Raw genomic sequence first — 27,329 nt, forward strand, 5'->3', positions numbered from 1 at the left:
CCCCTGAAAAAAACCAAACAAAAACCTCCAAAACAAGCCAAAAAGCAGTTGCACAGCTGAGCTGGTGCCCACACCAGCACCAGTTTTCCATAAACACACCAGCTGCAAAACCATTCAGCAGCTCAGTATGTATGCCAGTAAGTAGGAGACACAAACCGGGGGTCAGTAGTGGCAACCAGGTTTAGAAGAAATGAAGTGTTTGCTCTTCCAGAACTAGAGAAAAGGCAGGTAGAAATCCTGGCAATGTGGACAGCTGTGGATGAAAGTGGTTTACACAAACTCAAGGGGAGACAAGTGCTTTTGAGAGGTCTCCATTGTGTGGTGTAAGCAGATAAACCACAACAAACTTGGGCAACACTCTGTGATGGAAATTGCCACTGTGGGGAAAGTATTTCCCTTCACATTTACTTTCCCCTCCCACCTCAAGTATTATTTCATGGAATCATGAGTGACACTAAACAACACCTAAGAGAGACAAGTCAGGTACTGTCAGAACAGAAAGAAACAACCTTTACTCATTCCCAACTTCACCTGCTTTGAAACTCCTTGCGTGCTTTGCTCTGGCTCTTCACATATTTTTCCTTCTTTAGCTCCCAAAACTCCTCTCTTCTTCAGCAAATGACTTCACAGAGAGTGGCTTTGTATTTTTCCCCTCTGTAGATCTTTCAGAAAAACAGAACCACTGAACAGTTGAACAGACCTCTGGAAGTCACCTGGTCCGAGCCCCTGCTCACACAGGGCCACCTAGAGCCAGCTGCCCAGGACTGCATCCAGTTAGTTTTTTGTTATCTCCACAGATGGTGGCTCTGCAGTCTCTTGAGACCCCCAGCTAAAAAGCAGAAAGTTACAAGCAAGAAAGGCAGAAACACTCAGGAGCTTCACAGCACCTAACCATAGATACTGACCCCAGGGGCAACCACAGCTCCTCCAGACTGCATTAACTGATTCCATACACATCCAGAACACCACACAACCCACCCTGAAGGGCAGGGATCTTGTTTCAACTCACATTTGAACCAAGCAGGTAAGAATATGCAGGTACAATGGGATAAAAGTTGGGCCAGCATTACGCTCAACAGAAACACATAACCTAATCAGCTGTAGAATTAAACACCTGTAGTTCTCTGTTAAATCCCACTATTTAGTCCAGCAGAACCAGTGGAATTAAAGGAGCATGGAAAACTGATTCTTACCCATATCCCTTCTCAAACAATACAGTACATCTTCACCTTATTTCAGTTGTGCATTTTGGAACGAAGAGCACAGCCACAGAACATTTCTAGGAAAAGCCAAGCAGTTTAGTCCACACTTGGAAAACAAGTTTTGGAAAAGCTTTAACTTCCCACCCATTCTGAATTTGCAGAAATCATGTACAGTTGACCAGAATACCCACAGACTGCATCAAACCATTTCGCAGGAGTTCTGCTTTTACAATCAATATCCTCACACCACTGTAATTAGAGTATAATGACATATTGCTATTAACTACTGTTGGACAAAGCCAAGTCAGTCAATTGGAACATTCCAGCTGGTTTGAGAGCTGCCTAATTGATTTGTAATATGCACGTTATCATCCCCACACCTGCCCCAAACCACTGCAATCATGAAGACATTTTGTCAATCCATGGAATTTTATTGGAACAAGTTGATACAAAACCAGTACGGAACATCAAATGAACCAAAACAAGCAGAAACAGACTCGAGCATTGTCAAATAAGGCACATATAAAAAAATCTACACGTGGAATCCAGTGAAACAGACAGTTTATATATATATATATATATTTGGAGGTAGAAATAATTACAAAAATACTGACAAATCTTAAGCAGTAGCAGATTTGTTAAAACAATTACTACTTAGGTCCCCATTTTCAAAAGTGATCTGTAAAACCTTTATTCAGCATCTGAGGTTGGCACATTTGGGCCATTTATGCTTTTAAGCATCAAAAGAATGCTATTGGTGTTAAAAATCTTCAATACCATGAGCAATACAATAAAGAAACTACAAAAAGTTATAAACGTTCATAAAATTCCTGGTCAACATTAATGTAAGAGTCCTTGGGGTACATCATCACCTTTCTTCCTTGAATTTCACAACATATTTACATTTTAGAGACCCAATGAAGCTTTTAATAGCGTGGCTATATCTGCTGGAATGGTTCCTTCTTCTCCTGAGGAAAAAAGACAAGCATTAGTACAGCTTAAAATATTTCATATAAACAGACAAAAGCCTACATCCCCAAAACAGTACAAAAATCCTCTGCTTGCAGGACTTGGTCAGACTCAGAGGGCACTTACTGTCAAATCACAGAACAAACAGAAAAAATATATCTATCTAGTTTGACATAAAAAACCCCAAAGAAAAAAGGCTTGTCTGCATCAAGAACCTTCTTTTTTTCAACATAACATATTGGAGCTTTAATTTACTTAAGTGGACATCATTGTGTGCAAGACACCTACCTGATTCTGCTGCAGTCATATCTTGCTCTAACTTCAATTTCTGTTGGCTGATTTTAAGCATGGTTTCTTCAATAGTCCCCTTACTGATGAGCTTTATGACTTGTACTTCTCTGAAAACCACAGAAAAAAAATTTTCATAGTTTGGATTAGTGCAAAAGGGAAGGATGCTGTGCCTTTGTTCAGCTGCCTGGGGTTTAAAGCAAGGATAAGGAAATGAATGAGAGAGCAATACGAAGAGCTTCTAGATTTTTCTCTGGAACAACTGTGCTCTTTACTGCCAGAAAACACATTTTCTCCTGCACTCCCAGCCACTGCAAATGGACAGTCACAAAAATCTCCATTAACAAGTCAAATTCCTCCTAATTCCATTTTACCATTGAATACAGGTGAAATTACACACATTGTACAGTTTCGCTCTTTATGATCGGGTGGCACTTAAAAGCTTACAAGTCTCCTGAAGGGAACAATCAGCTTGGCTAGACAGTCCCAAAGACTTCAGATCTACCTTGGAATAGTTCCCAGCACCAGAAATTGGAGAATTATACACACTTTGAGAGTTACAGTGAACGAGGAAAAGGAGGAAAGTGTAAATAGAGGTTTGTTCTGCCAGCAACATGGATTAAGACAATTACAGTTCCTGGCTCCCACACAACCCAGAGCTGCTCTACACAAGCCTCTGCTTAAAACTTTTAATCATAAATACTGTCCTTTTAGTCTCCTTTGAGAGCTCACTCTAAGAAATTACAATTTTAAAAAGTCTTACCGTGTCTGACCTACTCTGTGGCACCGGTCTTCTGCCTGCTTATCATTGTAAGGGTTGCAGTCAATGTCATGAAGGATAACAACGTTGGCCGAGGTCAGATTAATGCCCAAGCCACCAGCTTTGGTGGACAGAAGGAATACAAATATACCCATATCTGTATTGAACTCATCTATCAGATGTATCCTGCAGAAGACAAGACACTATGCATCAGGCCTTGGAAAACACTCCACACTGGTTCCAGAGCTGAACACAGAAGTTTGGATCATCTTTCAGAAGAGAGGACAGTGCACAGCAGCTCCAAATTACAGATGTGATGCAGCAGGAAAAAAGGTACCAATAGTCCTCTGCAGTGACCAGAGAAACACACTGAGTGACAGATGGATAGCAAACAGTGAAAACAGGCTTAGAAAGAGATTTTTGATGATCACAGAACACGAAGAGTCAGCTGAAGGACTGAAACACATGAAACGAACGGGGAGGCAGGGGATGAATTTCGCTTTATGACAATCTTCTGTACTAACTGCAGGTGCAAGGGCAGGAATAGACATCAGTAACACCACAGCAAGAATGACAGTTTTTTGAAATGAAGGAAAAAGCATCCAAAAATTCTTCAAAAATTCTTGAGACAGAAAGCCAGCTCAGCTCAAACACAAGAAAAGCATTGCAACATTTTCTGCTGCAGGGACAGACAGACTGGTTTGTCCTAAAGAAACAAAGGGGTGTATCTGCCTACTGTAAAAGAGATAGACTCTACTTCCAAGGAATAACTACAGGTGTTAGGACATGCTGACACACAAATTAAACACACCAGGAACTGCTGAAGACACACATTTTTCATTTCCATGGCTAAGACTGCAACCCCACCATCTAAATCTCATCTTTTAGCCTCACCCTTACTAAGGTGATCTGAAGATCAACATTTAACACCTTCTATGGTCAATATCCACTGAGCACAGACTTGCATACATTACGAAACAAAGGTCAGGATCTGAAGCCGCCTCCCCCTCTCCAACCCATTCCCTTTCTCTCTCATTTTTGCCAAGAGTCACGTACCGCTCAGAAATCTGCGTTTTTCCATCCAGCCTAATGTATCTATGTTGCCAATGTTTCAGGAAAACTTCCAAAATGTCCAGCATCATAGTGAACTGGCTAAACAACACAACTCTGTCTCCCTGGAAATGACAAAGCAAAGCAAAAATTTTGAAGCATTTCAACTATGAAGTACAAAAATTCTTTATCGATGCAAATATATGATTTTACTTTCACAGAATCACAGTATTTTCCGAAATAAAAGACTAAGCTGAAAATCATCAAGTCAGGATTGACTTTCAACGAAGATTCCATATTCAGTAGTTCTGCTGTATTAACTCACTGTCATTGCAGCAATTTCTTAATTATTTTGTACTTAGGTGGCTCAAACAAATCACATATCAAATGCAAAAATGACAGATTATTTAATCCATAAACATCAAAATACTTTCATTCAAAACTTAAATATTTAGAGTAATATAGAGAGTAGCCCTATTTTGTCTGAAATAGTTAGATCTACAGCACCACCTGTGCAAATTCAGGATACTCTAAGGCATTATGGCACATGCTTATTTGCAAAATAGACCTGTTTGAATCTCAGGACTTCAACCAGGGACCTCTTCTTACCTTCCACCGGCTTAACATGCACATGATTATTCTAATGTAATACAGTCTTATTCAATTGCCAAGAGAAGGTCGAAGCCCATGAGGTGTGCAAACTATGCATGACCCCATATATTAATAGAGGAGTTAACTTGGGATGAATACTCTGAAACTTGGAAAACAGAAAATTTAGTTCAGCTGTCTCTAAAGTGATGTGCATACCCAGGGCTACACATTAAAAGCAGTAAGTGTTGCTTTGCAATTATGCATATGCACTAAATTACACTGTAAAACTCCGCAGCAAAGCAACTGGGTTGCATACAGAGCCAGCAGATATTAATTTAACAAGTTATTTAGAGCCACTCTTTAGACAGGAAAAAGATTCAGCCATCTGCAATACCTTCTCTTTAAGGTCGGAGAGAATGTGTTCCAGCGCTCTAAACTTTCCAGAATCCAGTATCTGATCCATGTCTAACGTGAAGTCACTGATGTGAGAATATTGCTTGCAAAGCACATTCAGCTCAAAATCTGTCATTACTGTCATATCTTCAAAGATAAGGTCAGGGTTAGCATCACAATGTGTGGGTTCCTATTAGTAAAAATGAAGGGAAATAATGCAATACACAATCTCACCAGAGAACTAAAACCAAAAGTACCACACAGTAACATCCATCATCTCTGAAAACAAAAGTAACACACATAGACATGGACAAATGCTAGAGCGTGGCTCATGCAAGCAATGAAAGATGAACTCTCAACTTCAGGTTTATAATAGGAGAGGATAATTACTTCACAGTTTAGCTCTTACAAGCACTTGTACTGCCAAAAACCTAAGAAGGATATGCTCAACCTTCATAGCAATTACCTACTTCCCATCAAGCCCTATGACCTTTTTACCCCTTTATCAGACCTCTTCCCCTCAAGATACATTCCCTAAAAGGAAGATCCAATCCTTGGATAGATGGTAGAAGACATGGAAAGCTCAGCCCAAGATGTAGGGTGGGTAGAGGGATGTCATGCCTGGAAGAAAGAGGAAAAAAAAGCCACATCTGGAGAGTACAATGGTATGGGAATAAAAAGGGCGAAAAATCCATCATAAACCAATGGGTCACTTCTTGCTTCCACCCAAACTTGCCTGACTTCACTTTAAAACAAAGCTGAAGAATATTCAAAGCCAGCTCCAACTTTTTTAGAGCACCTGCTGCTCTGAGATTTTTTTTTAATATTTTAGAAATAAGCAACAATTTTCCCCAAGCTCCTCAGACATTAACCCCACACAAATTAAAAAAAAAATAAAAATCCTTAACTGATCAATATTTATGCCTTCCCTATTTTAGTTCTGTACTGCCCAGTTCTTGCTACTCAGAAAGTGCCCACCTAAGATTCTTCCCATAAACACTCTGGCTTTAAATTTTGGGGTGGAGGTGAGAGGTGCAAAGGGGAAGGAATCTTATGAAAAGGAGATGACTGCAGACCCACAACTGTTCTCTCTATTCTAATGATACAAAAATCAGTGTTAAGTACCTACAGAGCTTGGTTAGAGCACTGGATAGATGCAGAGAAATAAAAAGCAGCAACACTGAATTAAGTTTGGCAAAGACACATTTTTGACCAGAAGTATGACAACAAAACAAACAAACAAGTTTTCATTAGAAACTCTGAGAAATGAAAGATTGCTTCTCAGTCTCATCCCCTTACTTTGAGCATGAGAGTGGACATTGTCCTGAGCTTGTCATTTGTGTAATATTGACGATGCAGAAGAGGGTGGTTGGCCATTTTTCTAAGTTGCATCATTGCATTTCCCATATCGGAGTTTTTCTCTGTAAACAAAGAAGGCATCTTTGTACTACAACTGAAAATAACCATCTGAAATATCTTTATCTCTCAGCAGAGCTTTGCTTGCAAGAACTCAATTTGAAAATTCACCTATTACCTGAACTTCAAAAAAAATTCAAAGGGACCTATACAGTTTATGAGCATTAGGCATTTCTTCAAAGCAGAGACTGTAGTCACATTCAACATGTGTCTCAGCATGAAAAAAATCCACCAAAAGGAAAGGAGGCCCTTACATACCATTACTGTTAATAGTTTTCTTGAGCTTGTTTAAGAGAGCCACATAGAGTTGTTCCTGTTTCTCAGACATGGCACACAGTTCAATGAGATCTTTTTTGGGAGGTAGTTGTTTAAGGACCTGACAAAACAAAATGATACCAGATAAAACCTATATTATTGTGAACCATCAGTATTCTGCACTTGCTTACAGCTGTTATGATAGTCTGTTCATTCTCCTCATCCCAGCTCCTTTAACTGCTTTCAGTTTCACTAACTCGGGCAGCAATTCAACTCAGGTCTTGACTTGGATTATGCATCAACACCCCATCAAGTAACATGGTCTGCACACTCCAGAACTGCATGAAATAATTTGTGCAATACCTGAGATCTACTCCCCCACTAATCAGCATTACCCCCTTCAGACCACTGAAATCTGCAAGTGCCCAATAACACTTTTTAAGATAAGTAAGTAATTTCGCCTCATATTATAATGTTGGTCTCAGATTATCAGGCTTTTTATAATACAAACCCATCATTTTAAAGATAAAATGTTACCTCATCTTTTACTCTTCTCAAGATGAATGGCTTTATTATCTGCTTGGCATGTGCAATTCTCTCCTTCTCATATATGCTTTGTTCCTCAGCACTCTTCTAAGGAAAACATTGAAAGAATTCAATTACAGTGTGAAGCTTTCAGCTGTAACACCACCACCTTAACTTCTTTAACTTGATGAAAACCCCAGCAAAAGCAGACATACTTGACCTGACCATTAGTATTCCAAGATATCCTGTTACAGGATATTTTAATTTACAAGGTTTACTCAATTGTTTCATTTTCTAGGTTTTCAGAGTCACATGACTTGTTTCTATAAGATACCAATAAAACAGAAGTTATATGGCAATAGCAGTCTTCTAGCAAAAAGACAAAAGTTATTTTCAAGAAGAGAATTCATAATGCTCACTGTTTTTGAAGAGAACATCCTTCGAATTTCACTTGTGCTACTGCTGAACATATGGGGCATGACAAAATTCAAGAGGGACATTAATTCCAACAGATTATTTTGAACCGGAGTCCCTGTTAGCAGCAAGCGATTCTTGGCCTGTTTGACCAAAGTGGAAAGAGCAATAAGAAACATTTGTCAAAGAGGCAAAAAAATATTATTGGCAAAAAAAAAAAAATCACAGCTATGGAGAAGTGAGGAAATGAGTCTGGTTTAAATTATAACTAATTAAACTTATTGTACATTTGGAACTCATGGAATAATTCCCTTGTTAAGTCAACAAAACTGTTTACAGATCTGTGTGGAATTGTGTACCAATTTAAGACAATGAAAAAAGCATTCCTGGAGAATTCTGACTTCTAGATTGTTCTGTTTGGGCTTTGTTTTCGGTTGTTTGGGGTTTTTTTGTTTGGTTGGTTTTTAATTTTTTGGGGTTTTTGTTTTGTTTTTGGTTTTTTGGGGGGGGGTATTTTTTCTTTCTCCTGACGACTGGATTAATTACTGCTCCCATATCAAGTTCTCTAATGTCATACAGTACCTAAGCAAAATTGCAAGTACAAGCAAGTTTTATTGCTTAAAGATCAGCTTTTTACAAAGGCTATTGATGAAAACATGATCTTGAAAAATAAGTTGCAGTAAGTGATCTTAAGTTTATTATCATTATTGTGATAGGTCATAATATTCAGAGAAAGAGCAATACTCAAAGCTCTTTCAAAACTCTGCTTACTCAGGCTGCAAGCCACAAGAAAAAAATATTTTCAAGCTGGCTCTTCTTACATAGCCCTATCAGAGCAAGTCCTTAAATACTACAAGGCTTCAGCAAAAGTAATCAGAATAGCACTTTTAAAATCTTTACTACTATGGGCTATAACTAGGAATTTGCTTAATACTGAAATTTAAAAGCACTACTATCATTGTAATGATGGTACAGGAAATTTATCACATTTCATTGGGAGCTTATGTCCCTGAAAGAGATCATAGTGCAGGATCCATTCCTAAGACCACACCAACATTTAAATCCACTTGCATGCTGTGGTTTCTCTAAAGTTATGTGCATTCGAACTTTACAGTTAATATTCCATTTCCCCCCAGCTTGTAACTACAAAACAGAAAACCCAGAAGCTGTCCCCTCTAACGCAGCAATAACTAAACCTCTTACATTAATTGTCATGAGGTGCTGGTAGCGGACAGAGCTCATATTCTTGAGCATATGACCTTCATCAAAAATTGCATAGTTAAGCTTCAGCCGGCGGAACAGTCCTCGATCATCTGAGCTGCTGATGGCAGAGTTGTATCTATCAGAGACAAATATCACTTGCATTTATTCTCTCTCTCAAAACGAATATACTGTTACCACAATCAAATTAAATTCTCTAATATTGTTAAGAGTTATGGAGAAAGTACATGAGGGGCAGTAAAACTGCCTGTAATCAACCACAACACAGCTTATTACTGGCAAACGATTTCAGTTTACTTGATGAGCCAATGCTCTCAGTAACACTTCCTAAAAATCTGCTGAAGTCTACTACAATGTAATATTATCTGTAATATACATGCTGACAGACACATATCTAAAGCACCTATGACACAGTATCTCTTACACAATCACAAACCCCTAGTTAACCATTATCCGAAAACCAACTCCTAAAATTGTCTGGTTTCTTGTACCACTAGAGGTCAGCAGGACCTCACTAAAACTCTGTAGTGTTTTAACTTACGTAGTCACAATCACATTGAAATCAACGGCTTTATTATGAATGTCCACCCTGAGATGTTTCCTATCTTCTTGGGATCCTAAAGAAGGACAAAACATAAAATGAGTACAATTACATATAAATATATACATGTAACAATTATAGACACTGCAGAGAAATCACTCATCAATAAATCTGTGTACTTAAACAACTGTCTTAAAATAACACTGCCATGAGCAATTCATCTCTTCTTACACTGGCCATGCAAGCAACTCTACTACGGGATTAATTTCTTAACGAGATTCCTCACCATAGTAAAAGAGGACATTCAGTTCAGGACACCACAGATTAACTTCTCTTATCCAGTTATCTGTAAGACAACATTAAAAAAAACCCCAAGTCATTTATACTTTATTATGCCTTTAATGTTTCACATCTCAGCATTAAACCAAACATCTGATTTTAATGCAAACCCCTTTAAATTCTCCTGAAGGTTAAGAAACATTCTGTCCTAAAACTAGAAAACTGCTATGTAAGAAACTGAACCAACCCCAACTGGGCTTTCAGTAACTCAACCAGCTTGCACTTTAAAGTCCTGCAGGGTCTGTAACCACCATGTGAAATAAATAGAGTATGTAACTTTGCAGCTTGGCTTCTCCTCTAGACAGTTAAAATCCCAGAGTGCAAATCACTTCATCTGTCAGTACTTGCCTGCAGAAGAATGTCACCAGGAGAGACAGTGCCTCTGGGAGCAGGCAGAGGGCTGACATCCCAACTGTGCAGCTCCAGGTGTGCAGCAGCACAGTGGCCACAGGCAATGCTGCTGTGCCCATGGGGAAGCTGCTTGACAACTAACAGAAGTGCTGACCCCAAACCACAGCACAGAGGAGAGACTCTGCTAAATACCACTTGGGAATGGGCTGGACCCAGATCAGGGATGAGGAGACATTTCTAGAAAAGTGTCAGGAAAGCTGCCAGCAGACTGCACTGCCCAGGCATTGCCAACCTGGCTCTAAAATGTGAACTCTCAGACTGACTTCACAAAACCACCTTTGTTCACGTACTTATGTACACCCCAAGTTTTAAGTAATATAGGTATTAATTAAGAGTTATTTTAAAAAGTGGGTTCCAGTGGAGTTTGAAAGCAGACTAAAAATGACGATTTCAAACTTAAGTTGAACAACTGAAAACTTTTTTGATGCATCAAGAGAAATTTTTGAAGTCCATATAAGTATTTTATATTAAAAACAGCATTTACTTTCTAAATTCAACTTGTTACTTCCTTCTGTCATTCAACAAATCCAAATTTAACTCCATCAAGAACCATTTTCTGCTCAACCTCATCAGGTTTGCTGACATTTCATTCCACCATAGTCTTTCCAATTTCAATCGAGGCCATAAAACAATCAGAACACACAAGTAAAAGACAGTTAGCCTCATCATTTTAGGATTTTCATCTGCTTTGACAGATGCTGTGCAGAAAAGAGGAAAAAAGACAGTGCATGTTTAAAATGCCATGAAACCTAACCCTAAGCACAGCCCGAAGACTAGGAAGTTCAGCCAATATTCAGTAAGTAAAAAGAATACTTTGCTACACAAGTTCAGATTGCAACAAGCAGCTTCATTTTTTTCGAAGCAGACAGATCATCTAAAAGAGTTCCATGCTAAGTCTAATTAATTCAGAACAAGCATGCCTGCAGTATGGTCTGCATTCCAATTCAAATTACTTAAGGGGTTGAGTACCACCATAACAAAACCGAATGTTCTTTCATTAAATTATCTTTGCTTTACCATATGTCCATGACTGGTTTGGGGATTTTTTTCCCTAACAAAAGTATTTTTGAAGTTTGTAACTTACCTAATGTTGAAGCTGGCACAACTATCAAATGGGGACCTCTATTGCCCTCTTGGTAGAGATAAGCCAGAAAGGCAATAGCTTGAATTGTTTTTCCTAAGCCCTAAGTGAAAATAAAACCATTTAAACAAAATTTACAACCTGTGCGACATAAAAGTGTTTTGAACTCATAAGACAATTACAGTGTATTGATGGCCCAGCAAAGATTAGAAATCTGATTAGAAAATGTGTTCTGTTTAACCAATTTTACAGAAGACAATTCCTTCTTAAGTACAACCTCAGCCAAACTTCATTATCATTTCAGCTCAATATTTGAACAAAAAACTGTTCTTTCCAATTCATGAAGTTTTTCATTTTAGTTCGAGTTCATCCCTCAAATCTTCAAAAATTTACCTTCCTGAACCAATGGCACAGAAAAATGATTACTTGGAAACTAAATGTTTATTTCCATTTGAGCCAGTTGTACAAAGAGTATTCCAGCTACTTCTGAAGTGGAATTTAACATGGGAATCAGATTTAAGATGAGCCTACATTTCCACCAACACTACTTTTCCTGTTTTCTGAGTCATGAATTTAAAAATTTCATGTATCTACCACAAAACACACACATTCTTACTAACATGAAATGCACAGAAGTTGAGAAACACTGCCTAAGTCATAGCAAGGCACAGCAGTGCTTTCATTCATGGTTCAGCAGAAGATGAACAGCAGCCAGGATTAAAAACAACAGACCACAAATTCAGCAGCTGCATCAGTAAGTTTTTTTCTTTTTGTACAACTACAGGTGATGTCAGCATTTAATAAAACCTCAAACCCATAAGCCTGTCTCTCTTAGTTCAAAGTTGATGGGGAGAGTCATGACAAGAGATGGTGGAAATGCTGCTTCTGGAAAAGAAGAGAAGGTTTCCACCCACTTGGTTTTTCCTGCATTGTTATCTGCCTGTTTTGAAACTGATGAAGAAATAGAGAAAACAGGGGCTTATATACTAAATGCTGGACAAGTAGAATGAATTATATTTTTGGGCAAGGAGCTGTTAAAATCAGCGGTTTGAAAATAACCTGTTGTAGTAGAAACCAGTTCCATTGCATCAGAAGACACCATGCGATTTGTAATTATCAGTGTCCGTGAATCTTAGGCTACCTTTGATTTTCAAATGGAAAGGAGTTCAGAAGCTTCTAAGATTGTGGAGAACTGTTTGCAATTTAAGATTACTTATAATCTGCTTGAGGTTTCTAAGCAAGAATATAAAAAAAGTCTTTTTTTTACAAAACTTTAATGATTCTTAAATAAGCAGTTTCACACTTACCATTTCATCAGCCAAGATGCCATTCAATCCATGCTTATACAGCAGTGCTAACCAGTTCAAACCAATCTTCTGATATGGCTTCAGTTTCAAACTATTAAAAACAATCAAACTTATTACCACCTTTTATTTGTTTCTCCATGAAACACAACTTTAAACTTATGGTAATCACAGACTGGCAGGTTTAACACTGCCTTTATTTTAATGCACTCCAGACCTCTTTTGTGTAGTGAAAAACAAACTTTCTTTATGAGTCATCTGTACACAAACTGAGTTGCTTATCTGCGTTTTTATAGACCTAAAATTATCCAAGTAACACAAGAAATACTTCTCTTCTACAATCAACAATGCACAACCAGATAAAAGCAGTTACAGAACCGCTCATTTTTTAAAATACACAATGAATGAAGTGGCATTTTGCAGCTGCATCCCTAATTTTGCTCTGTTGTACAACAGCTGTTGGTGTCAGCACCAAAGAAAAATCCAAACCCAAACACACAACCGACAAAACACGCTCAACAGCAAGTCGCCCTGTTCAGCACTTTTTCCAGAGAAGAAACATCACCGACATCCTTCCTTCAAAGACTTCCTGCTTCCTCCAAGGTTTTATTTTTACATAGTTGAGAATCCTTCTGCTATTTACTTGTAACAGCATCCAAATGGAATTCAAGCTGCTACTTGGGTCATTCCCACTACAACCCTACACTTCCTACCCCTTAGGATAATGCCCTCCACCATATCCATTTCCATTCCTATTAATATCCGTTTGGAGATCCTTACCAACTTATCTCTCTGAAAGAAATCCTTCCCCTCAACACCTCCCTGCAGCCACTCTGACTGGATGCAGAGTTTCAGATTACTTTTTACACCTGAACTTCCTGACCAAGGTCTTGCATCAAGCTGATAAACCTGCCCAGTTTGCTCAGATTTGTTCCAATGTAGCATTTTTGAAATTGAATCCCATTTGAAATCTGTCCCCCATTATAGAAGTAGGTTTGCTTGGGCTTTTATTTGAAATAAGTGACATCTCAGCTTCCATTGCTTAAAGTTGGCTGTTACATTCACCAGAAACTGGAGGAAATAAAACACTGTTATAACTTTAATGCTCTTACCTGCCCACCAGCTTTCCTGATACACTTAAAAAATCTGTTAGATTCTCTCAAGTGTTGCACGATACTATCTAGCTGAGAGCTACTAAGTATCAAAAATCTGCAACTCTGCTTTCAGAGACCACGGTTCTGACAATCCCAGTCTTCAAGTACACCTTATTGTCCAACACCATTTAGAAGTATAAAAATGAGAGATACCTGCGATTCAGAATGGAGGGTTGCTCTATGTTCCATCCACAACCTCCATCTCTAGTAATCCTGGTTACCTGTTTTGTCAGTTTATTGGAAATGTCTTCACATTTATTCATGAGCTTTAGAACCACATCCCTCTCCTTCAGCAGTATCTTGCAATTCCACACTATATCTTCTGACAAACCAGAAGTCTTTGTCATTTTTGTAAACTGCAAAATAATAATAATAAAAAAAAAAATCTATGAACACTGGTAATAGCAGCTGCAGTGAAAATCCACAGTTGCTGCAGGCAGTAATTCAAGTAGGAGACAGCGTTCCAATCTTGTCTCAAACCTCCAAATACTCCTTACACTTGGCCCACTGCAAACTGTGAATCCAGCTACTCACACTGTGAAACATGAAATCTTAAGAGAATCAAATTCCCTGAAGAGTTTCTAAGGTAAAATACAAGCATTTTAAACTCAAAATCCTCAACAGGAGGCAACATAGATGTGCAAAGCCTCCTTTGAAGGCCAGGCACATTAACAGAACAAAACCCCAAAGGAAAGGGATAAAAAGCACTGATTTGCATTAAGATGCCCTTTTAAACAAATCCTATTAGATACTAAAGGTATAAGATGTAAGCCTACTATAGGCATGAAGGCAAAGAGATTAACCTATAATGAAGATTACTACATTTTGTTACAGGTTTATCTGGGGCCCAGCATTACTTGGTTCCAGTTCTAACTCCACCACAAAGGTAGTCAAACTGGACTTAGTGTGCCAGGTCTTCTGTGGTCACCAAGTACTGTTAGTAAAAAGAAGCCTTACTTCCACTAGCTTCCTCAAGTCCACACTAGTTACAGTGTATTTCCTTCCTCGAAATTTCAGATCTTCATCACAGTATGAATATTTTACATGTCAGAGACAAGCAGTCTGAAGTTGTATCAAAACAGGCCCTTCAGGCCCATCGATTTCTCCTAAATTCCATGTAGAGCCATCTGCACAAAGTGTAAAACCTACCATTGAATATATTTCTGCAGCAACTGAGGTAGTATTTGTAATGATAGTATTTTCACAAGTAGTTATGCATATTTCACTGTAAAGAACAGGCATCTTTTTTTAATTTATTAATGGATTTAAAGAATTGAAGAATACAAGATGTTTTGGATTCATCATTCTTGTATTAAAATAGAAGTAATTTTCACACAGATTTTTCTGAATTTTAGACGAGGGATCTGTTAAAATTTAGCACAAGACTTCATATGTATATATCCTCCAAGAATTCCTTCCAAAAAAAGGAGTTGTATGATCCAGCCATCATGTGTTAAGTAACACCAATATTGCCACATTGCAGAGTAAAAGCAAGGTGTTTGTTAAGATGAAGAGTATAACCAGATTAAATCAGAATATAATTTAAAACCCAGCTTTCATTAGAAAAATACTTTAAAAATAAATGGAGTGAGGCAATTACAGTTTGGGGGTATGTTTTTGTTTGTGGTTTTTTCCATTTTAAACAAACCCCAGAAAGTTTACCAATATTCATAGGTTAGACCAGGCTAAGGTGCACATGTCAACACCTGTAAAGAGGTTTTCTAAATAGACACCTCTATTTAGAAATAAAAAAGAACACAGTTTTTAATAGGTGCCTACAAAATTTCGACATTTGTTTTGATGACTAAAGCTTTGGTTGGCGTGAATAGAAATCCTGTAATCCATAAATAAAGGAGTGGAGAATTGAGCCATCTGTTATTAACAGAAATCGTATTGTTTCATGTCAGCACATTAACATCCATGTCCAAGTTGCAACAAGAAATACTTTAGCCACTGGCTTGCATGTGAAACACAGGGTGTTACCCTGCTCAGAACACAAAGCAGATCCACAGGTGGCCTTTGCTTTCTAGAGGTTCTGACACCCTCCCAAGTTCAGCTTTTTTCAAATGAAGCCCAAAAATGTGAGACCATCATGGAAACTGAACCCATGAGCTTTCCCAGTACACTTGGAATTGCCACACCAGTACACTTCTGCCTGGGCTTACTTTACACCACTTGCAAGATGATGAAGGCTCTCCATTTAATGCCAAAGGGTGAAAGTCAGCCTCAGCCTCGACCAACAAACTCCAGTTCCACTGTAAGCAGTTTTCCATTGCTGACCTGATGCATTTGCTGCTTCCCTTCAGCTGGTTTTGGTGCAAAATGATTCTGGAGTCTGGTTTTTGTGGCAGTTTGTACATATGCAGCCAAACGAAATGAGATGACAAAAAAGGTGGAGCTACTCTCCCTTGAGTCTGTATCTCCTAGCTCATACACTGCTACAGTGTACAGAATATGATGGACAAGTACATCCACCTCTGACAGCTCCATTCTCCCATTCCCCTAAAAATGATGTGCTATGTCAGCATTTCAATGTAACAATTTCCATTAGTTTAACTTGTGTGTATTCTGCAGACCACAAAGTCTTTACATGCAAAATAAGACATCTTATTTTGTGATAAAATAATACTGTGAATGACAAAAATGAGAGGATACAGCAAGTCTCACACAGATATATGTTTTTACACTAAAAGGAAATCCAAACAGGTAACAGTTATACACTTTAAAAATAAGAAACTGAATAGCATTAAACCCTCTCCAGTTCCTCTGCCACGTTTACCAGAGGAAGCAGAAAATTGCAAGACCACAAATCTGGACCCCAAAACCTCAGCTGAGCTCCTCTGGGTTTTCCTTTTGTTTCTTGGTACACAGCGAATCCAGGCAAGTACTGCCCTTACATGACTGTGCTCACAGCCTCTCTGCTGAGAAACAGCGCTGAGTGGTGCAGTTTCCAACACTGGGCAATTCCACAGTTTGGAAATGAGAGCACTATTAGAGCATAATTAAGCACCAACACGTTTTTTAGAAGTGTTAGGATGGGGAGGAAGGACAATTGGTGCCCAGAAGTGCTTCCATCAAGGAACGAAACCATGCTGTCTGCTGGCCCACAGTGTGTGCCAGTGGGGTACCATCAGGACCTCAAAGCAAACAGGAGAGAGAGGTGAGAAGTCAACACAGCAGCCTGAGGGGAGATCTCACAGCAGTTACAACTTTCTCACAAGGGGAACCAGAATGCTGGCACAGATCTTTTCTCTGTGGTGATCAGGGACAGGATCTGAGGGAATGGCCTGAAGCTGTGTCAGGGGAGGTTTAGGTTGGATATCAGAAGGCTCTTCACCCAGAGGGTGGTTGGGCACTGAACAGGCTCCCCAGGGAAGTGGTCACAGAACCAAGCCTGACAGAGCTCGGGAACTGTCTGGACAATACTCTCAGGCACAGGTGTGATTCCTGGGGCTGTCCTGTGCCAGGCCAGGAGTTGGGCTTTGGTATCATCCCTTCCAACTCAGGATTTCTATGACTCCGTGACAAGACCCACCAGGAAAAGAGATCTCCCTTAGCAGCTGTTGGTCTACTACCTCATGTCTGTCTGGAGGAGGTTTAGAGCATGAGGCCAGCACAGAGCAGGTCTGCACTGAGAAACATCACTCAACACTGGCCTCTTCCACAAGATCTACCTAACATATGACATCAGACCAAGACACAGGGAGGTGAACTTTCCACCCTATCCTGCAGCCTGGTCTGTTCCTTTGCTTCACCTTCCCCACCACAGATGACGACACTCTTGGAGCTTGTCCCTGCCTCTCCTTGTAGCTCTCACAGCCATGCGCTTTCCTCTGACCATCCTTCAGTTTGTCTACCATTCATCAGCTCCCCTTGTCTTCTAATAAATAATTCCCAGCTGTGCAGAGTTGCTCCTCATTATCTCCTATTTGCCCATCATACCCCCTCTTATGTCTCAGCTCCATGCTCGAGATTTGCAGAAGCACCTGGGCCCACCTTTCCAAAGCCTCTGCTGCAGAAAGCAGTGTGCAATTTTTGGTTGTGAATATGACGAGCACAGAGAGGTGCTCTCAGAAAATACATCCCAATCTGTTTTGTTACCTACTACTTTCCCTGTGCATACAATGTAGTCTGGAGAGGGGCCACCAGTTCTTGCACACCTTGCTCACTTCTCCAAGGAGACAGACACCCAAAGCCTCAAGGACATACCTGAGTGCTCTTCATGCAAGATGGTGTTTGAGAGGAGTCTCTCCCACCTAGTCACGTCCACCACTAGAGACTGGATAAAACTGCCCTCCTGGAAAATATACTTGGCCTACAGAACAGGCATTTCTAAATTGCCAAATGAATTAATCTTTGCAAGAAAGGACAATTTCAGCTCTCTCCATTTATTTTGAGAACCATGTCTACTAAATTTTATCTATGTGTTTTAAGTATTACTAGATTAAGCTAAACACTTGAAATATCTACTCCAAAGAGTAAGTATTTCCAAGTGCTCTTATTAACCCTATGAGCTTATGAAATTAATTTAAATCCTCTTGGAAACAAAATAACTTAGTCCAACTTAAAAAAAACAAACCAAACTGTCCAGAATAAAAAAAGACATTCTCATTTATGTCTTCCTGGAATAAAACACTTAATTTACAAATAAGTAGGCTTTAATTTTAATCTCAGACTGAGAGTCTTAATATCTTCCTCAATTCTAATAATGAACAAGTGGTAACAACTTGTAGTACTTGACATTGTGTTACACAAGATACCATTACAGTAAAAAGAGACTTTAAAACTAAGCCAATTTCTTTAATGCTCTAAACTGAATCAGTTCTCTCCATTATTCTAACCACCCTTATTAATTGGTTGGAAGAATGCTGGGTTACTGAGCTACTGGATCTTTATAAACGATTAAATCCACATACAGATACAAAACATCTGCTAAAATCTGCTGCAAATCACTTCTACTCCGGGCAAGTATTCACAATACTACATAAACATGTGGCTGCTGACAGCAGCAATCTTCATGAAAGACAAATCTTGAACACAAACAGGCCCATGCAGCTTTTTTTTTTTTTTACTGTAAAATATTTTACACAGAGAAAAGGAGAAGAGCCCTGTAGCAAATACTTCTGCAAAGAATTAAGCTCAGACAAAATCCAACAAGTTTAGAAATAGCTGTATGACAGATGTTCCGTGAGAAGCCAAAGGCTTGGGGCAAAACGGATTTTTTTTTGCTGCATACCAGTACCTTGTATTTTTTTAAAGTATCGTCTTCTTGTCTCCCCTCTCCTCTCACAACACAACATACAAAGATCATTTTGTTTTCCTTAAAATTCTGTTTAGTATCTCTTACTGTTTTGTGGTAATATATTTCACATACTGAATAATAGAAGTTATTGTTTAACACATACTGAAGAAGCTCTTGCATACATAAGTGGAGGGGGTTCAGAATGCACACTTATTAAAAAAAACCATCAATTAGTCTGTAAAAAGGCCTGTGCACAGTTACTGCTTTAAAAACCAAAGCACTAATAGATTAAATCAAGACAATCTGCTGTAACGCACTTCAAATTTCTTACCAGGACATTGCTTTTAGCAGGTCTGAGGTCGTGCAGTTAACTGAAACTGTATGAAATGTGAAGTCTACAAACAAGCCATGGTAAACATCTTAAAGTAACAATGAAGTGACACTAGATAATGTACTTACCAACAGATACTGTTTTTCCTTCCGTGGTGCATTGTGACTTAGCCTTCTGATGCTTTACCTTTCATGAATTAAAACACAGCAGCTCACTCCACTAAAAATGGCTGCATTGCTTAGCTAGCAAAACCATGTTAGATACTAAGCTGCAGTAGAATAAAGGCACAAAAGAAGAAAAAAAAGATAACGACCACTTCTTGCCGGAAACTGAAAATATCCATGCTGGCTTCTTTAATCGTGGAGCTACTCTGGAAGCTGCTGCTGCTACACAAGTGTCTGCAGTAAAGATCCTGCCACATTCTTCCCTCCTGTATGGGTTTTCAGCTACAAGAGCTCAGAACAGGCTAGCAAACACCTCCTTCTCAAGTGAAAGCTCTAATTTCTCCTTCTGCACTGAAATCAACCAACTTTCTGTGCTACTGAGTGAGTGACAGTAATGTCAGCCAATCAGCTTGAGTTTTCCAGAAAAATCACCCCTTAATTCATTCAAAATAAGGTCATATGACACTATTTGAAATGCTATTGGCTTAGGAGGAACATAGCATTTTAGCCTAATGAGGATAAGGCCACCCATCTAAGCCTCCCTAGGCTGAAGCCACCTTGACTCTAGGCAGGCTGGGGATAGGAAAAGAAGAATGCAGACCTACCAGAGCCTCCCAGCTGTTAAAGGGCCGGAGCGCTATTATCTTCTGAGCCTTTTTCTGAGAACACTGGGGAATCAGAGTCAGTTCGCTCAGGGAAGCATCCTGCAAGAAGCTGAGGATTTTCGCTTTGTAGCCATCCTCCATCACTTCATCACCACTGCCGTAGTCCTCATCCAGGGAGCTTCCGCCGTCTTCAGAAGCCGACTCGTCCTCCACGTGCTCTGTTTCTCTTTCAGCACTCCAAATGCTCCTTTCGCCTTTGTCCTTTTTCTGAAAGCCATTCTGATCTTTTTCAGAAGCCTTCTGCTTCGTCTTATCTTTACTCTCTTCACTTTGGCTCTCAGGGGAGGCTTTGGTCCAGTCAGCAACTTGGCTTTTGGGAGGAAATTCCACACCTATGCATGCAACACAGAAGGCAAGAAGTCAACACGTATTGGTATGGGGCTGATGAAAACAAAAATTGTTCTTCCAAAATAAAACCTATAGATCTGTAAAACACAAATCTAGTATTTGATACATAAGGACTCAACAGCAGGTGTTACTAAGAACAGAAAAGCAAATCTGTATAAAATATGTAAATAGCTCCAACTGTGAGTATAAAATAAGCAAAACTCATTTGTATAATGCTCAAATAGCAGAAGGTTTTAAGTATCTTAAAATAGAGATGATCAACATAATGTAATATTTGTGAGCTGCAGAAGCTCTTGAGTAAGAGCTAACAGTTAAGAACTCTGATGTATCCTGAAGATGAGATACTGGTCCTACTGCACCTGACTGCAGAGATATTAATTCTGCTGACTTGAGAAAACAAGCCTTCTTTCACGAAGAAAATGATATATTTTTTCCATTTTAATGCATCGTAGTACAGTATTTGGGGTAGGACAATGAAAACATGCACTTGTTAAAAAAACTCAAAGAATGAGGCATCTCCAACCAAAATAACTCAAAATAACCTTAAAATAAGACAGAAGTTATTTAACTGTGGTTTCCGCGCTGCAGAGAGAGAGAAAGGACAGCAACACACACAGACTTCTTTTGGGGAAAAAAGGCCAACTTTATTGTACGGACAGCCCGTATTTAAAGTGTGTTACGTGCAGATAGGACAGGACAGTAGTTCATTGGACAATTGGGAAAAACATCCTTGGGACAGTACCTCAGGATGTATCCCACGGGAAAGACACCAGGTGTTAATCTTTATTATGAATTCTATTCTGTTTTCCACCATGTTATCACTTTGGGAGACTTCTTTCTTAACTGAAGCTGTAGTCAGCTTGTCAGCTTGGGAATGGACCTGAGAGTCAGGAGAAATTTAGGCCTGAAAAGGATTTCCAAGCTGTAATTCCCTAGCTCTCTAAATGAGTGTGTCCACATTTAACATAACACAAGCAATTAATTTTCAGAAGTGCCTCGTAAGGGTTTTGATTCCTTCATTGCAAGAGAGCAGTTGCAGTGCAGAAGTTTCTCTTCTTCCCAGTCCCAGCTTGCTGCTGATTGAGTCCAACTCTGACATCTGCCTTCTCAGAAGCAGCAGTTAGGATACAACTTCTTGAGCACTGATAGCTCTCTCCACTTGTAAAGAATCCAATTAAGAGCACTACCCTATCCCAAGAACCCTTAAATAGCTGATACAGTAAAATATGTACATATCTGACAGTTGTGTAACACACTGAAAAGTAATCAACTCATTAAATAGGACTTAAGTTATAACTTGCAGATTTACTTGGAATCACTGGGTTTGCTCCCTGCCACGTTTAAAGTACTGGTATTTACAGACTGGCTGCATAATTCAAGGCCAGTTGCTAGTATGTTTCTCCCCTAGAATACATTTTAAAACGACAAAATAGCATATATCACTTGTTATTTATATATTACTTGTTATTAGCGCAGTTATTTGTGATTATTTGTTTAGAAACCATTAACTTATAAATAGTGCAGTTAGAAAACAAACTTTTTTTTGAACAAGCAGGAAGGGAGCAGGTATTAGCTTTGACATGTACCAAAATACTTTTTAAGAGATACCTATAGGTAATTACAACTTTTCATGCTTATTTGTATTAGCAGGGCAAAAGCATTTATCTATTTATCTCTAGTTAGAGAGCAAAAAATCAAAATACAGAAAAATTGAGCTTACTTCTTTTATCCTCCCTGTAATACTAACTTCAAGTATAAGTGCAAGTTTCTAGCAAGGTGCTGTCAGGACTGTCATTGCTGGACATTCAAAAATATTTGCATCACAAGTCTGTTTTGTCTTTGAATAAAATTAATTATAAATCTGTCCTTACCCTCCTCATCGTCTGCAAATATTTTCAGGGCCTCCAGTGCATCATGAAACACCCAGTTATGTTCCTCAAGTACCTCTCTCAGCTCCTAGTAACAAATTAAGACATTTTGCATTGTGGTGAGATAAGCACAAGCTAAATTTCCGTGCCTAATAAAATCAGGCAAAGAAAACCCCTGTAAATCTATGATTCAAAATAAAAGGAAATCAAAAAGAGAAAACCCTTCAGTTTCTTTGTACACTCAGTTTAGACAGAGCTGCACTCCACTTTTCAAATATGTAAGAACACACATGAACAAGCTTTGCTTTCAACAATTTCCAGCACAGTACTGAAAGGGCTCAAGCAGTCACTGAGGACCATCAGTACTAAAGTAATACAGAGTGCAAAATATATTTAGCACTCTGGGAGAGAAGAGTGAGAGAGGGAGGGATCATTTCCCCTTGCATTTTTACAATAAGCCATCAAATTTGACAATGTTAGGCTTGTCATAGGGCCGGAAATGTAGGAAGAGTAGTTCCATGTAGTCCTAACCACATCCCACAGCTCTCAGTTCAGGACAAGCTACATTCTAAAAGCAGGAGCAGCAAAAGCCTTCCTACCCTGGGCTCTTTCCAGAAGTGCTGTCAGTATAAGAACTGTTTCATATGGAATATGAACAGCTGAAGTTTTCTTAGGAACTCAAAACCTGATGTGCCATAGGGAGATATCAGCTCACCTCCTTATCTAATCCAGGAAATGTAGCTTGCAACTTCTTCACAAGCATCTCTTGCCTCTCCCATTGTCTTCTGGGTTTTGAGTCATCTAACTATGTTAAAAAAAGGTAACTGTTAGGTTTAATATTAATTACAACTATAAAAACAGAAGAAAACCTCATCAGTATTGTTAATCTTTAAAGAGCTACTCTACATGACAAAAGCATTTAAGACAAATTCAAGCTGAAGTGATTCCTCATACATAGTCAATGATCAAAGAAAGACCAAAACTTTCACAAATACAGAAAATGTCTTCAGTCGTGAAAAACTGGAATTCTTTACTTGATAAACATACATAATGCGAAGTTATATACCGAAATATTAATAATTTAGAACTGTCTAGTTTATTTTGCTTTAAAATCAAAGGTTATTAGCATTTCCAGATGATACTTAAGGCAGAAGATGTCAAGGTTGGTGATAAGATTAGCTTACTAAACATGTGGTGTTTAACCCACCACAGCCTATACACATGTCAAATGGTGTGTTTATATTAAGATTTATGAGTAAAAAAATTCCACAAATATTATTTAACAACATCATGGAGTACAATCAAACACTGGCAAAACTTTTCATCAGCAATAGCTTCACTAACAGCTACTACTAGCCTGCAAAATGGAAGTTAACAAGTGCCAAAACTTCCACGGGCCACAAGCCGCTCTGCTTTGTATTCACTACAAAGAACTACATGAGTAAGTTCCTCCTAGAGCTTTGAATGCAAAGTGGTTACAGAGTTACTTGTCTGCAGCAGAGATACCATCAGGCTGGATCAACATTTACTTTGCTGAAGGAGCACAAACCACATCACCCAGAGGCATTCTGAATAAAAGGACATGATAATTCTTTCCTCAGTGAGTCTACAGGGTCACCAAGAGAGCACTACAGTTCCTAGAAGAGCTGCCCAAGTATGCTCTGGTCTTAGGAAACAAGGAAAAGCAAGACTAAGAGAAATGCCCTGCAAGTTCTCACTATAGTTCTCCATAATGAGTTCTAAAAAAACATTCCATGTTTGCTATTTTCCAATCCTTCCCCCTTTAACTGTAATGAAACTGTTAATAACAGATATCAAGCTGATGTATAAAACCAGGTCCAGCGGAGCACTGTTTGCCAGGCTAGCTGGTTAATAATTAACTAGAGCCTCCTTTCATAACCAAACCCAGGGGTTTGTTGAGGAGGAACAAACCCAGCTTTCATTTTCAGGAAGAAGGAATTACAAATGAGCTGTAATATTTTTGCTTTAATAGAAAACTGTGTTTTCTTTATTTGGTTCTGTCTGAGGACAATATTAGCCTAAATTTCAACAGTGACCCTGCTTCATCCAAACTCCAGTATTTATCTAGAGTTCCCTTTCTCTACATAAGTGGCTTTCAAGGATGTCTACTGGGATGCCTGGGAGATGGCCTCATGACAGTACTGTAGGACTGTGTAAATCTGCTAAATACCATCCTGAACGCACCAGGATCGTGACATAGTTTCTATTAATTAGCAGAACTCAAAGTAGTCATTCCTTTAAATGTAACCACTTCATTATTTTTAAGGATTTCCCTAAGTCATAGTTTCAAATATTTTAGCTACATCTCTAACAAAGAATAGCAATAGATATAGCAAAATATATCAACTTCATGTGCTTGAGGAAATACAAGTAAAGACCTGAGGAGAACAAGTGATCCAGAGCCTGTAATTCCCACTGATGTTAACAAATCTGAATGGTACTCAGAGCCTCACACACTGCTAGCTGCCATCAACTACTTCCACCAAAGCAGTGAACTGGCTGGTGTGATACAAATCCACAAGCAGTGAAGAACAAAGCAGGTAATTTAATTCAGAATGTCAACAATAAAAAAGTACAAAAAACTCATCCAGATGGCAAGATCTGATTTGACTTAATTTTCTGACAAAACACGCCACTGTCACTGACTGAGTTGGGTAATTCCATTTATTTTACAATGCACAAAGAGAAAAGCACAGTACTTACATAACTGGCTCTTGACTTTTTTGCAACTCGCTCGTTTTTGGTTTTGCAATTTGTGGGAGAATCTCTTAGTTTCCTTTTACCAGAGGCAGCTTCACAAAGAATTGAGATAAAAAAAAGAATTAGTTCCTTTCATTAAGGTTCACCCCAAAACAGTAGGATATTTTAATTACTGCAATGTAGTAATTGTAAATGTACCCACACAATATTTACCAGTCTCCATAACAGTTTCCTACTACAGACCACAGATATATTGAAACTTGAAGCAAAGCAGCTGCTTGAAGGTACATGTCTATTAACCTCTAAGTTATCTTCAGCAGTCTGGCAATTAATCAAGTAATTACCTCTCACATATATCAACTGAAACAGCATTTCATTATTCTTTTTTTTTATAATTGCCACATATTATTACACACAAGTTGCATAAAGGTGTATCTATGTCTGGTTTTATTCAAGCTGGTATTTTTTCCAGGCTGAAGCCCATCTGTGTGTTGGAATATGTAAATCACTGCAAATCTGGAAGTGCTGATGACTGATTTCTGGCTCAGGTGCACATTGGAGCAGTTACCAAATGCTTTTCAACATTCAATCCAGACGTCTCAAAGAAAACTATGCATATGAAGTGATAACCTTATCACTTACAAATAGTCCACGTGAGCCATAACTTTCTGACTATCTTTAGGCCCTGGTGATTATCAAGAGATTATCATCTCAGCATTAAGGCCTGCCCAGCCAAGTGAACCTCCAGACTGCTGCTGTGCACAGCTCATGAAGACAAGAACACATTACCAGTATTTCTACACACCACCTTGGCTTGAAACAGCAATACCAGAACAAATGATTGTGAAAATTCCTAGTCCCTGATCTGAAATAGTACCAGAAGTTAAATCTTCTCTGGAACAGTAAGTGCCTGCAGAGCTTTGGTGTTTGACAAGAGCATCTCTGGTCAACCTTCCCCTCTCAGCCTGCCCTGGAAGTCCAGTGAATAAGCACATCCACACAAAAAGCATGTTTGCTTTCCAGTCTGGAAGACTGTCTGGATGATCAAAAGTTTTAACTCAGGAACATTAAGTAGCCAAATCTTTGTACAAGAAGACACTTTGTGTGGAAATACTTCCAAATAAATTTTCTACTATAGTCATTAACTCTGACATCAGAGAAATGGCATGTAAATATTGGAAAAAATTATTAAAACATCCCAAAGAAGAGTAAAATAACGGTAACTCTTCCTTAAATTAAGGATCTAGTAAGAGATACTAGAAAACATTAAGATTTTTTTTAAGTCTATGTATTTATATATATTTAGGTAAAAATATCATGGAGTCATAGAATTGTTTGGGTTGGAAAGGACATTAAAGATCACTTAGTTCCAAACCCCTGCTGTAGACAGGGACACCTTCCACTAGATCAGGTTGCTCAGAGCCCATCCAACTTGGCCTTGAATATTTCCAGGGATGGGGCATCCACAACTTCTCTAGGCAACCTGCTCCAGTGCCTACCCCCCCTCATAGTAAAGAATTTCTTCCTGATTTCTAATCTAAACCTACTCTCTCAATTGGAAGCAATTCCCCCTTTTTCTGTCACTACATGCTCTTATAAATAGTCTCTCTCCATCTTTCTTGTACTGGAAGTAATGCCTGGAATAATGCCACAATAAATACAAGAGGGATAGCTCAAAGCATCCAGAGAATGTGCCAGTAGAGGACTTCCTTCACCACTCACACTTTGACATTTCTGCCCAAGACCTAATTTAAGCAATATTGCCAGGAAAATGACTGCTACTAGCCTAAGTCTGAGAAATGTGCGGTTGTCTTAATAACCAAACTAGGAGCTGTCAGGCTGCTGCTGGGTCAAGCAATCTAAGTCATTGGAGGCCTTGTGCTATTATTTCTTAAGCTCAATTAGCATTGGATTCAGGATGGATAATTTTGAATGTGAACAGTGACCCTGCAAATGTCTTTGTCCTAAAAAAAATACACAGGCTGGACATAAGAGTATTTCAAAGATTTTCCTACTTTTAGGTGACGGGCTGAGCACTCAACAGCCTTTGAAGGAAATCTCATCATGAGCAATTTT

At 38.8% G+C, this 27,329-nt stretch overlaps 1 protein-coding gene across 1 annotated transcript in view; it reads right to left on the reverse strand.

Moving 5' to 3' along the window:
• Positions 1-1,612: 1,612 nt before the first annotated feature.
• The window catches only part of SMARCAD1 (SNF2 related chromatin remodeling ATPase with DExD box 1), a 42,323-nt gene continuing 16,606 nt past the window's right edge, over positions 1,613-27,329 (reverse strand). Inside the window, exons 6-24 of the mRNA XM_088163977.1 lie at positions 25,257-25,345; positions 23,248-23,337; positions 22,536-22,620; positions 20,257-20,648; positions 14,068-14,270; positions 12,764-12,854; positions 11,460-11,559; positions 9,912-9,971; positions 9,626-9,701; positions 9,067-9,202; positions 7,869-8,006; positions 7,462-7,557; positions 6,928-7,045; positions 6,553-6,674; positions 5,255-5,443; positions 4,276-4,394; positions 3,223-3,405; positions 2,460-2,569; positions 1,613-2,170 (exon numbers count right to left, since the gene is read on the reverse strand). Of these exons, the coding sequence (XP_088020103.1) occupies positions 2,109-2,170; positions 2,460-2,569; positions 3,223-3,405; positions 4,276-4,394; positions 5,255-5,443; positions 6,553-6,674; positions 6,928-7,045; positions 7,462-7,557; positions 7,869-8,006; positions 9,067-9,202; positions 9,626-9,701; positions 9,912-9,971; positions 11,460-11,559; positions 12,764-12,854; positions 14,068-14,270; positions 20,257-20,648; positions 22,536-22,620; positions 23,248-23,337; positions 25,257-25,345 (2,459 nt within the window). The 3' untranslated portion in view covers positions 1,613-2,108. The remainder of the gene's footprint in view (positions 2,171-2,459; positions 2,570-3,222; positions 3,406-4,275; positions 4,395-5,254; positions 5,444-6,552; positions 6,675-6,927; positions 7,046-7,461; positions 7,558-7,868; positions 8,007-9,066; positions 9,203-9,625; positions 9,702-9,911; positions 9,972-11,459; positions 11,560-12,763; positions 12,855-14,067; positions 14,271-20,256; positions 20,649-22,535; positions 22,621-23,247; positions 23,338-25,256; positions 25,346-27,329) is intronic.

The sequence above is a fragment of the Sturnus vulgaris genome, chromosome 4 (genome assembly GCF_052056855.1).
Source record: "Sturnus vulgaris isolate bStuVul1 chromosome 4, bStuVul1.hap1, whole genome shotgun sequence".
NCBI lineage: Eukaryota > Metazoa > Chordata > Aves > Passeriformes > Sturnidae > Sturnus > Sturnus vulgaris.